Below are 16,967 nucleotides of genomic sequence, written 5' to 3'. Positions count from 1 at the left end.
AACACATAAGGTTCCTCTACAATTATGTTCAATGGCTACTCCAAAGAAAATCTCCAGTATTTCATCATTACCTCATTCTTTGTTTGTTTTTTTCAAAGTTTTCCAAATTCTGAAGAACGTGTCTTTCTGGCCACTCCAATGGATTTGGCTCTACTAAATCAGGCTCTGCAAGAAATACATGTTGGATAACCCTTAATAAATTTCCTTAAAGAAATATATATGTACAGTCCTTTATATATAGATATTCCTCAATGCATATCTCTAAATGTATGTAAATAAAAGAAAAATCTATCTGGTGATGAAATCAGAAATGTTTTCCGGACAATTTTTTTTGTCAAGGAACAAAAAGGAAATAGGTAATGCAAGGGTAATTTCAGTTTGCAAAATAAGCCTAGAAAGCTACTTTACTTTCCCATGTTTTCCTCTTTTGGTAAAAAGACTTCACTCCTTCTAGCAAAAGACTGATGGCTAATCTGAAAAAACATCCAAAGAAAATAATCAACATATTTTGTAAATAAAAACACTTACCACAAGTCACAGTGGTTTTATTGGAGACCTTCTGTAGAACAGGTGTAGGAAGACTAGTGCTGCACAGGTCCAAAAAACATTCTCTTGTAAGTTTTAGTAAGCTTTTAAACTCATTGGTAGAAATAACCGCAGGCTGCTTGGCCAATTCCTTTCTCTCTATAAAAGAAAAAAGAAAAGGTACTGCACCTGCTAAGCAGTAAAGAAAAACTAAAAAACAATTAAACAAGGAAATCCCCACCCGAAACCAGTAACACAAGTAAGTTAATTTAACACTTACTGTTGTACCAGCAAGAAAGACACGGGTGGTTTATTCCACAGACAAGTGAAAAAAACAGCAGTGAGAACAGCTGAAGTCACAAGTGAATCATGTTTTTACAGTCCTTTAACTTCTGGATATATGCATTTCTGAGTACATAGAGGTTGAATCCCCCAGAGACAATAATCTGGACTTGCTGAGACTAAAAGTGAAGAGCTCCAATCTGCAGAGTCTCCCACCCACCTATTTTTACTGTTGTTGCAGGAGTGTGGCTCTGTTCTGGACCCCGGTCAGAATATCAAGGGTTAGGTAATTCTGGTATGATTTAGGACAATCAGTAAATCCCAACTGCTGCTATTCAATCTCTTAATGGAAATGGGTGACCCACACAAAAGAAACTAAAACACAAGCTCTAAAGCAGCCCCAAGCTCAGGGTTGAAGCAGACAAGAATCTGAAAATGACAGTAAATTAGCAGGGGGCAGGGGATGGGAGACAAGACTACTTACAGAAATCTTATTTTCTTTAAGCTGCTATTCTGTTAATGATAATACACTTAAACTATCTCCACAGAATGCCATTTTCAATAAGACAGCCAATCTCTGTGAAGCATTTTTTCTTTCAATTGAGTCTCTTTAAGCAATGCGCTTATGATGGAAAAAAAATCAGGACACTCAAATGTACTTCTCTGCAAAGTAATAAAAATCTAAGCAGGGTGATCCCTCAGTTTTTATTATGAATAATGCATCATGATAAATCTAACAAATCTCCAATGCATAGTTTTCCTCTGCTGCTTAAGACTTTTCAAAGAAAGAATAAAATTTTTAAAAGCTGAAAAACCCAAACCAGAATTTCTATTTTTGTAGAAGGCACATCCAGCAGTAACGGATTTTGGGGAAATCATCACAGAATTGCCACAGAACTATTTCAACATTATGCTCAAAAATTCAGAGTATTCATGTAACAACCATCAACACTAATTCAGTGTTCTCTTTTCCATTATCTGATAGATAATCAATAATATACTACAAAGTTTCTTCCTATACTTCTGCTATTTCTTCACAAAGTAATCAACACACTTTGGTTGTTAGACAATTTCAGTTTTGTAAGGTGAGCCATCACATCCAATTTGAAACAATGACCTTTTAAATACTAGTTTGAGAATTACCAGTGCTTTCCCATTACTTACTGAGATACTCCTTCAAGGCAAACACTTGGAGATGAGACAGTTTCGTTTCTCTCTGTACAATCTCCTCTCCACAATAGCGTGGCAGAGACTTTATCAAGTCAGAAATATGAAAGCCTATAGATTAGGAGAAACTTTTATTACGAATCTCTTTGAACTTTGGAGTCGTTACTTAATAGAAGACATAAACACAGGAGACATAAAAATTTCCCATTCAAAGGAAACAACCAGACTTTCAAATACGGCTAATCATTAAAAAACCAAACCAATCAAATCCAACTGAACACCAGGAGCATAATTTGGAAGAGGTGCCTGAGTAGTATTTTTGAATTTCTGTACAAAACCAGTATAACGACAACACAATTAACATGACTAACATTAAAAGAAGGTAAAAAGATCCTAAGTTTGATACCAGGAAAGAGAAGTTTTCTCCCAACATACAGTCAAGGACTTTCAGTCTTCTGACATTGTACTAATGGGATTTTAATTAGGATAAATGGCAGAGTAGTCAGTCATATTGCACACAGATTTACTTTGATAATAAGGAATTAAGAGGATAAGATGCAAGTCACTGTGCTCTTTTTCTTTGCCAGTGTTATTGAAACAAATACAGGAATTGGTAGAGTTACCTAGTTGGTGTAGTTGTAACATGACAACTACTCCATGATAAATGTCTGCATACCTGCTCTTCCCTAGTGGAGCAGGTAGGATATGAGTGCCAGCTCATACCCTAAACACTCTGCAGTAACATGGACACCTGCAAAGAAACTGCAGATGGTAATGAAACTCAACTTGCCTACTGGCCTTGCAGTTTTTATTTTAAATCATCAGTGAAACAGGATTTTCAAGAGACATTTACCTAGATTTTTTGGCATGGGCTGTTAAGTTTTTATACCAACAATACACACTTTTTAAACTTAAAGCTTTCACAAATTTGGTTTGCATTAATATTACCTGTATGTCCCTTTACAATAAACAATTTTCAACTAATTTCGATTGTAAGAAATTACTCACTGTAACTTTACACAGTCAATTTAAAAAATACGGTAGCAGTAAATTCTGTGAATAAATAAGCTCTTAATGTATTTTCTTATGGATTTTGAAAAATACTGTTAATAGGCACATCATAAAAAATGTAATATTCCTTGTTGGTTTCTCCTTTTTAATACTGACTGGAGTGAATAAAAGGAACTTACGAAATTTAGTAGCATTTGCCTGCACTCAGATACTCCTTAACAAATAAGTCATTACTCTTACCTGACTCTTCTGCTTTTGCCTTTAGCTTTCCATTTATGGCAGAAAGAGTGGCCATCCCATTAATCTGGCCAGCTGAATGAATCAAGGTTGCTTTACATCCTCCACAGCCATTGCCTTGTAGCAAGAAATAATACTGGCAAGATTCTCCTTTCAGTTCAATTTCTGGAACTTAAACATCAGGACATAACTGTGAAACACTCTCAGGAAAACAGCTTTAAAACAAACTATAATCCACCATAAAAATTCTTCCATTTGCTTTCTTCTGTTCTGTGAGAAATCTTACTAATATCTTTTGAGGAGACACAGTAGCTACAGGTGAAGTTCAACCCCTGTAAAGCTCCAAACTGAAGAGTAAAATAAATGAACTACAGCAGCAAAGCTCAGCTGCTCTATGCTGCTGGCTTAGAGCAGCACCCAAAAACCAGCACTGCACTCTTTCTAATGCAGACTACAAAGTACACCTGGAAACTCTAACCACCAACCAAGAGAAGTTTTTAACTGCACTAAGTAACAGGCAAGCCTTTAACTGGAAGAGTTACATTTTTACCATGGAACATTGAAGAGACCTTTTTGTTCTGCTAGGTAAAAACAGGCCTTTCTGCATATGTGCATTGAAGTAATGTAAGTGTTCAATGGAAGAACACACAGATGTAGAAGGAAATATTGTACACGCTCTTCCCAAGGACACTGCATTATTCATTAATAAAAGCTTCGCTGCCTTCTTTACCCTTGTGCCTGGATAAGAGATAAAGACATTCTATTTTTAAACATTGGCATATAGTATGCAGTTTTGAAAGTAAATTAATGTGGGACCTGACAGTAACAGTGAAAGAATGGGTTTGCTATCTTTTTACACAGAAAACATTTTATAGCACCTTGATAGACATAGAAATCGAGAGAATGAATACTTCTTGATGTACTAAATTTCAAAAGTAAATTAATTTCATAATTAAATGTCTCAATAATTAACTTGACAGGAACTTAACATTTATTAGTATCATAAATTTTTGTTAGCAACAAATACAAAATATTCCAGTGTTTCTTGAAAACTTTTAAGTTGGACACAGAAGGGAAGAGGGGGGGAAGCCCCACTACCTCAATATATAAATTCAGAAAAAGAAAAAAGAGCAATAAAGAAAAAAAGATTCCAGAAATGTTTTCATATTGTCCTGTTCCCACTGTCATTTGAAATATATTCCTTTTCCAGTTTATCTTGGCATCTCAAAGCTGATTCCTTATGGGTAAGCTTTTATTTCGCATTTTAACCTTAGCATTTGAGAACTACCAATTCCAAGAATTATACCTTCCCACAGATGGATGAGAATAAGGATTCACAAATCCTTAGGACCGTCAGATTAGTGGTAGCTAATAAAAAATCAGTAGTTCTCAACTAAACAAGAAAATATATTTAAACAGCCACATTTCTCCTCCTATACTAAATTTTACACAGGAGGCTTAATAAGAACCTATTGTGTGTTACTGATCACACGATAGTTAATACTTGTACAAAACCTTTCCACTGGAGCACAGGACAAATATCCTGCAGACACTGGGGATCTTGTGCTCATTTGACTGCATCAGTAGTATCTCTCCAATAAATACAAATGCTGCTGCTATGACCAGCTCTATAATCACATCCTCTCTACTCTATCATTTCCAAACAGGCAGAGATAAATTTCAGTCTATATACTGCCAGCACCCATTTTATAATTAAGCTTCTTGTCCTGTCATACAACTCTTCCTAATCCCTCTCAATTTTTTCCTGTCCCTAAACCTGAAATAATATCAGTCATCAATATGAGCCATTTTCATCTGCATATTTGTTTTAAAAAGTTGTCTTGAGTTGGCAAGAAAAATAGTCACTGTTCCTTGCAATCTACACGGATTATATATTAGACCATGTATAAACAAGATCATGAAAGAAAGCAGAATCCAGCACCTCATCCTGTCCTAGGAAAGTACTTAAGCACTGGGCTACCACCAAGTTCATTTTAGCCTGATGTTTTCAAGTGCCTACAAACCTCACAGCCACTGCTTGTACAGTGCCTCCACTTGCAGGGCACATTTACTGGCCAACTGAGAAACTTCCCCCAGCCTTGATCTGTACTGATTCTCTTCTCTCACTTTCTGAATCAGATTTCTAAGCACTGGCACAGTGCATAGGAGGAGACAGCTGCCATCAGTACAGCCCCATAAGGAAGGAGCACGTTCCCAATCACAAGTTTAGCACACGACTCTCAGGTGAATGGAGGCATTCAGCATTTCTTAATATTCTGTATTTTCCCAGGAAGAGATTGAAATTAAATGCAAGTGCACTGAAGAACCTCTGGAAATGCTTAAATGAGAAGGGAAGCACCTCAGTGAAGCACACTGGAATTCCATCTGCAGAAGTAAACCTCTGTGCCTGTGGATTTTACAATCACCTTAGAAAGATGTCTGTTAACTGACAGACAGGACACAAAAATGGTTTAAAGGAGATGCTTTGTTTCCCAAAACTTGCCACGATGTTGTTATTGTTTTTCCTCCAAGTTTGCATAGCTGAACTTGCATTCACCAAATCTTCTCGTGTCCATGAAGATTACAATAACTGACTTCATTTCATTGAACTTAAAAAGAGAATGCCAAATGTACAGAAAAAAATCACCATATATATATATATACACACATACATAAAACCACAACCAAATACACGTACCAGAAATGACCTTGGGTTTCTTAGCCATATATTCCTTCCATTTCTTGGTGCTCAGCTGGGCAGGAGATGGGATCACTACACTACTTACATTACATGGCAATGTAAATAAAGCTCCTACCTAAATAGGGAGACGAAATACAAAACATACAATATTAGTGAAACCTGTTTTACATTTGATTCTTGAGCTACTGATCTGGTGTTATTTCAAATCTACTTGAAATGAAGAAAAATATCTCTGCTTAACACATCTGTCATTCACATCAATCAAAATGGAATTCCATTTGACACAAAAGCTGTAAAAATTGTGGTTAGTTTTTGGTCCAGTTGAGAGATCATTCACTGCTGAATTTCCATTTCATACACAAAAAGGTATTTATTATGTATTGCAAGTCTCTCAATAATCTGGCTACAAACATTTTTGTAGAGTAGTATCCAGAATGAAAAGAGAATTCAAAGGTAATAGTTGGCATCAGTGGCTCTGCATTCCTTTGAAAAAAATTCCTTTTCCTTTCCTATTACCCTTGTCCCTTAACCAGATACTGGACTATGTTTATGTCTCTAAGCAGACTTCAGGCTAATAAGCACTATCAGAAAAAAGGCACACGTATTTGAATACTCAAGCAATAAAACAATGTTGTTGCAAGTATTGGAAAAGCCAACAAACATGTAATATTTCCAGCAGCAGGCTGAAAAAAATCCGTATGAGACACTGCCGTTTTCAAAATATATTTAATTCAACATGTGCAGACTCTAAAAAGTAACCTGAGAACGTGTTGTAACTGTTTGAGCTTCTTCTTTAAAAAAATTAGTAGAAATGCAAGGCCTTAAATTGTAAAAGGTGTTTTCAGTGTTCCTAAGTAAAATGAAGATTACCTGCAATATTTACCAATATAAAACTATTTAAAAAGATATTTTTGGTACAGCATTAGAAAAAGGACCTTTTCCATTTCTGGCTAAGCTAATGGAGAATGGAGTAGCAGGGGAGAAAAAGAGTTACTCAAAACCCAAATAAACCGAAAATTAAACATACAGCCTGATAATGGGATACCATCTCCACAGGAAATAAAAAACATATGTTATTAATAATACCTGTATCAGCATTTTCAAATTGGAGGTTTTGTTTTGATTGGCATAGATTTATTTTATAAACACTAAAAAACTTTCCTAAACAAGATGCATTACCCTGTAAGTAAAGGTGATAGAACATTCAGGAAAAATATCTTCAAACTAATACTGTGGCTATGAATAATCTCACTATCCCTCCAAGGCAGAGGAGGGAAGGAAAAAGTAGGATTGTAAATGTTTCATGAACTCTTTTTATCCAAAATCAGAATAATCACATGTAAAATAAAAAAGCTTACCATTTCACAGTAACTAGATACATTTGGTAGGCTGCACACAAGCCTGCCTTTTGCTAAAAAAATCAATAGTTCAATTATGGTAGCAGAGAAATTATCTGTCAGGATAGGATTAAAAATTAGAAAATGTTTCAGGAGATTGAAATTTAGCTGACATAAAGAGAAAACTGTTCAGTGGGTATGTATAGCATGGACTTTAAAATCCATACTTGCTTTAGAACTAAATGTTCAAGAAGCTTATATAGAAACTAGGTTTAAAAATATTATTCCTGTATCTTTTACAGGCAATATACATACCTTCATTTTTCTGCTATACATAAATAAAAAGTTTTTACCTTCCCAGAGAGAAAAGAAATCTGCTCCAAAAGCAATGTAGACGTCTCCTTGGTATTCTTTCTTGACAGGCTCCTGAACAGAACAGTTTAAGGAACCTTATCTTCACAAAGAACTATACACCTCTGTTTTACAAATCAAGTTACCACCATATTTGAAAGAAGCATTGCAAGTATCTAATTTTTGAGACTACAGTATCACAAAACATAAAAAGCTCATCTTTCTTGGTAAAGTGATACACTTGAAAATGTTATATGACAAAATACTACACTGACATCTCTATTATAGACTGACAGAAACAGATATTTATGTATTCAAAATCATGGGAGACTTACACATCCTAAGGTATTATTGGTACACCAAGACTAGTACCAAAAGTCCATACTTTTAAAAACCCATAGTAATATACCTTGAGATCTCTGCAGCACACACACTCAAGAGAGAACTCCTCTGCTGTATCTTGCCACAGATTTTGCTGCTGCACAATAAAAACATGATTTGTAGACAAATGTTCCTATATTTTGAAGCATGCTACCTTCATTCATTAGAAAGGCTTGAGGTTTTTTTTAAACTTACACAGAATAAACATATCTCTATTCTTTTCCCACAAAGAACATGCACATCAACAGACAAATTATACGTGCAATAATATCAACAACACCTGGTTATTGGTAGTGTAATTTAAATTTCAAAATTTAAAAATCCAGTTGTGAAGAATCACTATGACTATTTTGGCAGGCTAAAATGGAATGAACCCTTGCGTGTCCTCATCTATCTGTTGCTTCCATGGGAGACCCTGATTGTTTTCTTTCTGCTATAGACAATTATCAGTAGTAGTTTAGATCCTTAAAAAAAGGGATACAGCTCAAATTCCAGATCTGATATAAAAATGGAAGGTAGATCAGACAGCATCACCATCTGTAAAAATTCCAGCGCAGGACCATAGTAATGAAAAACCTGAAAAGAGATCAAATAAAAACCTATATATATTACACTACATATGATTCTATCTCAGGAGAACTTCCTCAAGTGGTTTGCTGGAGGCATTAGCCTTACAGATAACATCTGAAAGAGGTATAAAGAAATACAAAAACACTTCACAATATTATATTAAAAATAATTATATAAAAAACAAGGAAGGTATTTAATTTTGTTTAATAAATATGACTTTGTAGAAAATCAACAATGTGCATCAAATGAGTTCTAGCTCTCACCCAAAATAAAATAAGATCTACCAAGAACAGACAAATGCAGTACAAAATACACATGTTTTAACAATGGAAATAACAAACTCTAAACTGATACCAATTTTCATAATGCTCATTTTTGTTTTCATCAACACATATGATTGTGGAGCTCCCATCAATTATCTACTTCCAGTAGAAAACAACAACAGTGAAACAGCAACAGTGTAAAAAAAACCCCAAACCCAAACAAACTTTTAAAATTAAGTGGAAAAGGTTATATAAATACAGAATTCATAATTTAGCTATTTTGAGTATTAAACTGAACAAAGTCTCAACTTTTACTTGAAAAAAATCTGGTATTGTAGTCCTAAAGACAAACAGATGAAATTTTAAGAACCTGTTTTGAGAGCACACATGAACAAAAGAAGTATTCCTCAATCTTACCCAATCATTACTTCTATACTGAACTTTCAGTTCCAACTAAGGTTTACCCAATTACTACTTTTCTCAGGAAAGTAAAACAGATTAATTCTAAAACTCAAAGTAAGATCAAGAATAATACTTGCTTCTGGCAAAGCATCAGTATTCCTCGACTGCCACTCTTTTTTAACAGCAAAGCAAGAGCCTAAATTTGCAGTCCTGAATGTCTTTGCTGAAGTGCTCTTTATACAAAATTCTGGAAAGTCTACTCCTGATCCGAACTGGAAAAAAAAAAGAAGACAATAATTGTGTCAGAAAGAGAGAAAAATTATTTCTCTTCAGCCAGTTAGGTGTGTTATTATTTTTAACAATTAGTATTATATTTGTTTCCATCAGATCCATGAAACTAAGAAAAAATACTAGACTTAGATAACCAACTACTAAATCCAAAACTGTAACAGTGAAAATGTAAACAATGTCACAAAGCTCTCCATTTTTGCAGAAACATTATACATATGCTTGCAGTAATGACTTACAATTACATGATAATGATTTGTGATAGATACAAAATTAGATTGTTTTGTAAGTTCTAAGTAAGTTCTAAGAAATATTTCAGAGGGGAGGCTCTGGATTTCTGAAGTTCAAATCTTGATGCATTGATCTCATTTATTATTTCATCCTGCCACCCACCCAGACAAGTTGCACATTACCTTTGAATTACATGGTTGAAACCAAATTTGGCTTAAGACATAAAATGCACTGCACAATAAATGCTTTAAATGAGGTACACAGATGCTTTAAAAAATAACCACAGCTGAAAAAAGTAATTTTACCTTTCTTTCCCATATCTGAATCTTTCCTCTCCAGAGTTCTTTTAAATCAATAATATTCATGATATCATCTGAAGATACAAAGTCTGCTGATAGATAGTCTGCAATCTTTTGCCAGCTACTGTAAAAATACAGAAGAATTAATCTTACTGAATTTAGCATTACAAATGAACATACAGAGCAGTTTGACTGAATTTACCTATGACCCCTTAGCACTAAACAATCTTGTGTACGTCAAGACAGACAATAAAGCTTTATATTACACAAAGTAAAAAAGTATTATAGAATTGCTCATTCAGGCTCTGTAAAGGAAGTTGTTCATATGCTCCACGAACATGACAGCAAAGAATTTTGACATCAAATAAGACTGGCAATGGCAAGCTGCAAGCACAACATAGTAAGGTTGGGTGCTAAAAGCTGTAGCAAAGCCTGGTAGCCATCAGTGGGGCTATCACTGGTCCATCTGGATGGTTTGTAGTTAACCTTCTACATGAAGACATGACTGCAGCACAAACATTATCCAAATTCAACAAGAGAGAGAACAGTCAGTATCTGTGGGTTCTGGTGGCCATCTGACTTCTAAGGGAAGTCAGCACCATCAGCAGAGCAAGAAGAATAAGTGAAACAACTTTCATCAGAGATCCTCTATACCCAAATAACCTCACTTTACATAAAAGCCAGCAGAAAAATTTATTCAGTCAAAAGATGGTTCTACAGGACGATGTCAACAAGCACTGAGACCAAGTGTTTGTGGAAGTCACCGAGTAAGTTTCTTGTCCGCCACGCACCTCAGGAAATACTATAGAGTAGGTATATTATCTATTCTATCCAAGGACTGAACATTCACCTTTTTAGTTTTAAACAGTTTTATTAATTTAAGATTAAGCTTAAGCACATATTCTATGAAGCAAATTTGAATCTTTTGGCCATGGAGGGGAAGGAAAGTGCAGGAGACCTTGCCAAGTTATTCAGCCTCCACACAATCATTCACTGCATGGGATAAAAAAACCCAAACCACTGAGGTTTATATGTTGAGACATATCATGGCCATTATATGCCAATTAGAGGAGGATAGTAAGGAAATTACTGGACTTAACTTCAACCTGAATTAATAGTCTCAGTAACTCTTCATAATAACAGAATCTTGAAAAGCATACAGGAAGTAATAGAGCATTTTTACTCCATTTTCAAAAGGGACAAATGAGACACTCTACTTTCCCTCCCTGAAATGTAATACCAAAGGTAATATAAAATCTAAAGTAAAACCAGCAGTAGTATGGATTCATTTAAAAAAAAAAACCAGTAAAACTACAATCTATATATGATTATGTAGCATCATACAACTTGAAAACATTGTATCACACTGAAGCCACTAGCAACAGAAAGGGAAAATATTTTACCCTTTGCTCCCACAGAAAACAAGAAGTGCAGAGGACTGGCTTTTTTGCCTGCTTCTCCGGTTAGAACATGTATTTACAATAAATCAGGTTAAGTAATTCCTGCCCTCATACAATAACAGACAACTAATTTATGTATTTTCAAAATATACACATAAAATACTCAAGATGCTGTTTCTATTTTAACCCACTGATCTATGCTAACACAAAACAGAAGTGGCCTTGTTTTAGCCCTAAAATAAATGCCATACCCTTTAGCATCACTTGCTGCAATAGTGATCTGTGCAGAGTGCCACTCTCTCAGGTGTTTCAGGGCACCGATAGCAGGTAAGCAGTCCCTTAACTTGGGTCCATCTCGTTCAACAGCCTGCAGGATTACATCAACCATTGCTCTGCCTATAAAACAGTTGTATATGACTAAAACTATCATGATTCAGTGAATCAGTCAGTCATTTAAAGATAGAATAGTATTGGTTATCATTGCCTGCACTAAAACAGGCAAAAAGATCACATAACTTCAAGATTTAAAATACTTTTCACACATTTTAGCTCATCTCTTGCTGCTCCTCTTAGATGAACACAAAATATTTCACCATTCCCTCAGTGACTGTGGTTCAATACCCTTCGCTCTCACTCAGCACTGATAAATGAGATTTGTCTCCTGTACAACTAAGCTATGTCATTTTCCTACTTTTAACACTCTAAACTGCTATTTTTCATTCTTCTTGCATTCCTATGCTATTCCAAATCAACTTCTGCAACATTATATAACCCTAACATGCAAGGTGATCTGTATCTCCAGTTTACAAAATCCGAACCCAACGATTCTGATGCATTTTCCTTCTCATCTTCTTGGCTCCCACCCACAAGCAAGCGGTTGTCAAATCAGATGTAAGCCTGATGTCAACATCTTCCTTTTTCATAATAAGAAACTTCCTATGTTGAGTTTTGTATTGCTTACTGTCTACAATTACTTTGGTACCATTTCAGATGGATAAATTTATTATACAAATAGCTATCTTAAATTCTACTGAACTACAGCCTGCCAAAGAAACAAGCAGCAAACTAGTCCTCAAGCTGATCTGCAATGCCAACCATGTTCAAGTTCCTAAACTACCTGCAAGAGCTGCATTATGTTAATTCAGCTACCAAATTAACACACTCTGAACTTTTCCATTCACTATGCTTTTACCAGATGAATTTTTAGAGCAGTAACTAACAAGATAAACTCCAATAAGACACTTTTTAAAGACAGATTACCTGGGGCAGGCAGTTTATCAGCTAGTTGATGCAGACTTTCAGCAGCTTCATCATAGATACTGAAAATGAAGAACAACATGTTCAGAACCAAAATATAAATGAAGTCATTTAGAAACACAAGTTACAACTAATGAATAGTACCTGATGTAAGTATCTTACATCTTTGAAACTCTGCACAAACATACCTAGGCTATGAGAAATCATCTCTTCTTTTACTGAGACAGAAGAAGGCCTAATGACATCAAAATAATCCGAAGGAAAACTGGAAGTAGGATTCAAGGCGAATTAGCAATAAATTTTTGTATATATGTTAGCTGTTAGGAAACTGTTCAGTTATCCTATAAAAATAATCTGTAACTAAAAAATTTAAAGCTATGCTAAACAAAATTAAGTATTTTCAGTACTAGTAGGGGATTGTTCATAGTTAACTCTTGCTTCAGTAGTAACTCCCACTTGTTAAACTTCTTGATCCCCTTGGGTCATCACAGTTAGATGTCAGAACATTATACTTTAAATAAAAATACTAATACACATACTCAGTCAGAGACAGTGACTCCCAACTGTTACTGTCATCTTCCTCAAAATTTTGTGTGGTTCCCAGGTTCTCATCAATGCTTGTTTGGTATGAGTCTTCATTTTTCTGTGAGTCAACATTTATTTCCTCCCAATCAGAACTGCAGAACTAATCAAACAAAAAGACTTAAATAAGCAAAAAGAATTTTGAACGTCGTGGTTTTAACTTGTTCTATAGAGAAGCAGACAGTTGAGGAACTTATACTCTAAAAGAAGTGTGCCTTACCTGATAATAACCACAAATAACATGACTTGCAAAATACCATTTCTTTGTGCCTGGAACACCAGCCACTGAGCATGCTGCAAAGAGATAAAACAATTATTTAAATTAATCAATTCACTACAATCTATTCTTCCTATTACAATTAACATCTCTGTTGAAAGACTCTGTAAGTCATTTAATATGCAACAATTACTTGAGTTCTACTTTCCTTTGGTACCGTAATTAAGTTCTAAACATATTAAGGAGTAGGTAAGTGTCTTGGCAAGTGTCTATTACTGACCCTCTGACTGTTAGTAAGTAAGAAAACCTTTGACCTCTTCTCTATTCTGGGTAATATTGCTTTCTATTTGCATGTTCTGTAACATACCTGAACTAAATGACAACTTTCATAAAAATGATTTACAGAGTTCACAAAATGAGATGCTCTATCAACATTTCTATGCAATAAAAAGCACAGAAGTTGAAAACAGCTTAACATTCCCATCTTCGTGAATTTTAAGAGCTTATAGTGGTTTTCCCACATGAATCCCAATTATATGACATCTGTGACAAGATGAGCTTATAACAGTAGATATATAAATCAAGTAAAGAAGTAAGAAAGCACTTTTTTAACAAAAAAACCCACAAAACAACAAAACACCAACACCCAGCCCCTAAGAGTACTACAGCAGATCTTAAGAAATCTATTCTAAGATGAAAAACTGATTTAATATTCACGGATTAATGTTCTGAATTGTTACCCAACAGACAAGTATTGCTTCTACCGAAAAAATCAGAAGATGTTATAGGAGTAATTAAAGTATTATGCTTCCCAGTGACATAAGAAACAATCGCTTTCCTACTCTTTGCTCAACTGGACTGAAATTTGTCAATTTTTCAAAATCCTTCCCTTTCATTTCTCGCATCCAGTCTATCTAATCATCTCCTAACACCTTAGCTGCTGACATAAGTTCTCCACAGAAACAGGAGCAGCAGGAACAGGCCCATACTGCAGCAACTGGGTTTACTTAGATTTCTGCCTTGTTTCCCCTAATAAAACATGCATAGGCCAATTCCTTGATAACGCTTGCCCTTACTGTCCATTGCTAAATTTACCTGGGAACGTGCTCGCATGCGCATTTATTGATGCATTACAGCTTTCTTTCAGGAACTGACACACGTTTGCAGCAGTTGCAGCTAGGAAAAAAAAAGTATTTCTTAAAACTAATGAATTATGGAAGTTAAATCTTACTTTCCTGCAAATACAGTATAAATTTCAGTGTGATTTTGGAAGGTGAGTTTAGGGGAGAAGGGGGAAAGAGGTTGGTTGAGTTTTTTAAGAGAAATGTCACCTGCAGATTTGCAGTTTAAAAAAGCAAATTTTCCTAAATTCTCCTTTAGGTCATGCTCAGGAACGCATTACATGGCAGCATCGCAATAAAGCAGGAACCCCCCCCCGAAGTTTCTGCAGGTTAAAGGCACCAAAGCCTTGCAGCCTGAAAGCAAAGGGGTGTTCAGGAAGGCAGGCGCCAGGAGAGCCCCACGGACACCAGAGCAGCGCCCGCCCGCCCTCGCCCAGCGCCCGCCGGGCCCCGCGGCCTCCAGCACCGTCCCCCGGCGGTACCTGCGGCGGTCGCTGCTGCGGGCCCGCCCTCGGCCCTGCGCTCGCCCCAGCTCAGGAGCAGCACGTAGCGGTCCATGGCCGGGCCGGGAGCGCGGCCGGGCCGGCGCCGCTCCGGAGGCGCCGCTCCGAAGGTCCCGCGCTGCCGGCCGGGCACCGCCCCTCGCAGGGCAGCGCTTCCGCTTCCCGCGGCCCCGGCGCGGCGCTGCCTGCGCGCCGTGCGCCCGGCGGGATGGCGAGTTACAGCAGGGCGGCCCAGGTGAGCGCGGCCTCCTCCTCGGGCCGGCCGGGGCGTTCGCTGCCTCTGGGACGGGACCCCGGGGCCGTGAGGGAGCGGGCGGGCACGGAGCGTTCCCAGGCCCCCAGTGGAGCGCCGCGGGGCTGCCCCAGGTGTTGGTCCTGAGGGTCCCGCTGGCAGGAGCCGCTGTGTGCGGCACGTCTGGGGGACAGGAACTCCCGCGGGCGGCGGCTCGGGCTGTGCGCGGTCTGAAAGGTGCGTGTGGGGGAGCCGTGCCCTTCCCCGGGAGGGAGAGAGACCTTGGGCGTTAAATGTGCTGCAGTTCAAGTAGCGATAATGGAAGCTTGCAGCAGGAGATCTGCGTTTTTGAAACAAAGCCGTCAGGGCCGGTAACCTTTCGGTGGTGTTACACATGTATACATCGCACTGCAGTGTGTGTCTCGCAGTGCTCTGTCCTTTTAAAGGTTATTTGAAGGGGGTGGTGCTGAATATTTCTGCTAGTATTTTTGAAGGTAAAAGAAGTGTTGGTCTAGTAAATGAAGCTAGATTATGGTAGCGTGAGCTTTTACTGTGATAAGTACTGACCCTCTTTCTTTTCAGCAATGGGCTACTTTTGCCAGAGCCTGGTACCTCCTCGATGCAAAGATGCAGCCCCCAGGAAAAATAGCAGCTGCCACTGTAATGAGACTCGAAGGCAGACATAAACCTATTTATCATGCACTAAGTGAGTATTGCAATGGATGAGAGCAAATTTGCTTTTTTTCACATGCGTGTTTTTTCCAATTTCAGTTTTAAAATCAAGCCTGCTATAAAGGATTACATTTCTCAGTTGTTTGTAAATTATAAATGAATTGGTTTTCTTTCTCATCTTTTTCCGTCATACCCCTCCACAACCTAATGTTGTTTCTTTACCAATATATATAAAGGATATTATGATTTTGAAATTCATTTTGAGTAGCTGAATTACAGTGGGCTGTTCTTCCATTTTTTTAAAAACCTCAGAACATGTTTTGTTAATCTTACGTGTAAAAATTTAGTTCACAGGGCACGTAATGAAACATCTGAGTGCTACCTTTCAGTAGGTACACAGCACCATGGTCTTGGAGTGCTTCATTCTGAATAAGGTGCAAAGAAGTCCTGTTTTCAGGAGGCAGTGGGCACAAACTGAAACACAGGATGCTCTGAACATCAGATAAGATATTTTTTACTGTGAGAGTGACTGGAAGTCATTGCCCAAGAGGTTGTGAAGTATCCATCTGTGGAGATTTTCAAAAGCTGGTCCTGCTTTCACCACGGGGTTTGGATGACATGACATTCAGAGGTCCCTTCCTGCCTCATACATTCCATGATGAGGAGATTGGTACCTGTCTGATTCTTAAATGGGAAACAATCATTGTTGAAAGATACCTTTCAATTTAATGGTTTAAATAAAACCATAATTTTGTTTTTCTGCAGATTAGAAGATTCAGCTATAAAGATGCATCTGTAATCTTGTTCATTACTTGTAATGCTGTAGTGCCTGTCTCATGGGGATAAGCATTTTATAAATAATAAAAAGTTGATCCTTCACACCACTGGTACAGTGTTTCCTGTAATATCCATGCAAATTTTTCCAGAGACATTGCTGA

At 37.1% G+C, this 16,967-nt stretch overlaps 2 protein-coding genes across 2 annotated transcripts in view; one reads left to right on the top strand and one right to left on the bottom strand.

Annotated features, from left to right (window-relative positions):
* MTBP (MDM2 binding protein) overlaps window positions 1-15,267 on the bottom strand; it is a 29,869-nt gene extending 14,602 nt beyond the window's left edge. Inside the window, exons 1-15 of the mRNA XM_032132377.1 lie at window positions 15,105-15,267; window positions 14,597-14,677; window positions 13,505-13,578; window positions 13,242-13,387; window positions 12,706-12,764; window positions 11,697-11,841; window positions 10,052-10,169; window positions 9,365-9,499; window positions 8,474-8,568; window positions 7,614-7,686; window positions 5,921-6,038; window positions 3,226-3,393; window positions 1,972-2,085; window positions 529-684; window positions 72-165 (exon numbers count right to left, since the gene is read on the bottom strand). Of these exons, the coding sequence (XP_031988268.1) occupies window positions 72-165; window positions 529-684; window positions 1,972-2,085; window positions 3,226-3,393; window positions 5,921-6,038; window positions 7,614-7,686; window positions 8,474-8,568; window positions 9,365-9,499; window positions 10,052-10,169; window positions 11,697-11,841; window positions 12,706-12,764; window positions 13,242-13,387; window positions 13,505-13,578; window positions 14,597-14,677; window positions 15,105-15,180 (1,652 nt within the window). The 5' untranslated portion in view covers window positions 15,181-15,267. The remainder of the gene's footprint in view (window positions 1-71; window positions 166-528; window positions 685-1,971; window positions 2,086-3,225; window positions 3,394-5,920; window positions 6,039-7,613; window positions 7,687-8,473; window positions 8,569-9,364; window positions 9,500-10,051; window positions 10,170-11,696; window positions 11,842-12,705; window positions 12,765-13,241; window positions 13,388-13,504; window positions 13,579-14,596; window positions 14,678-15,104) is intronic.
* The window catches only part of MRPL13 (mitochondrial ribosomal protein L13), a 33,986-nt gene continuing 32,274 nt past the window's right edge, over window positions 15,256-16,967 (top strand). Inside the window, exons 1-2 of the mRNA XM_032132402.1 lie at window positions 15,256-15,360; window positions 15,940-16,063. Coding sequence (XP_031988293.1) covers window positions 15,334-15,360; window positions 15,940-16,063 — 151 coding nt within the window. The 5' untranslated portion in view covers window positions 15,256-15,333. The remainder of the gene's footprint in view (window positions 15,361-15,939; window positions 16,064-16,967) is intronic.

This window comes from Corvus moneduloides, chromosome 1, assembly GCF_009650955.1.
Source record: "Corvus moneduloides isolate bCorMon1 chromosome 1, bCorMon1.pri, whole genome shotgun sequence".
In the NCBI taxonomy this organism is placed as follows: domain Eukaryota; kingdom Metazoa; phylum Chordata; class Aves; order Passeriformes; family Corvidae; genus Corvus; species Corvus moneduloides.
This window is presented reverse-complemented; position numbering and strand designations above follow the sequence as displayed.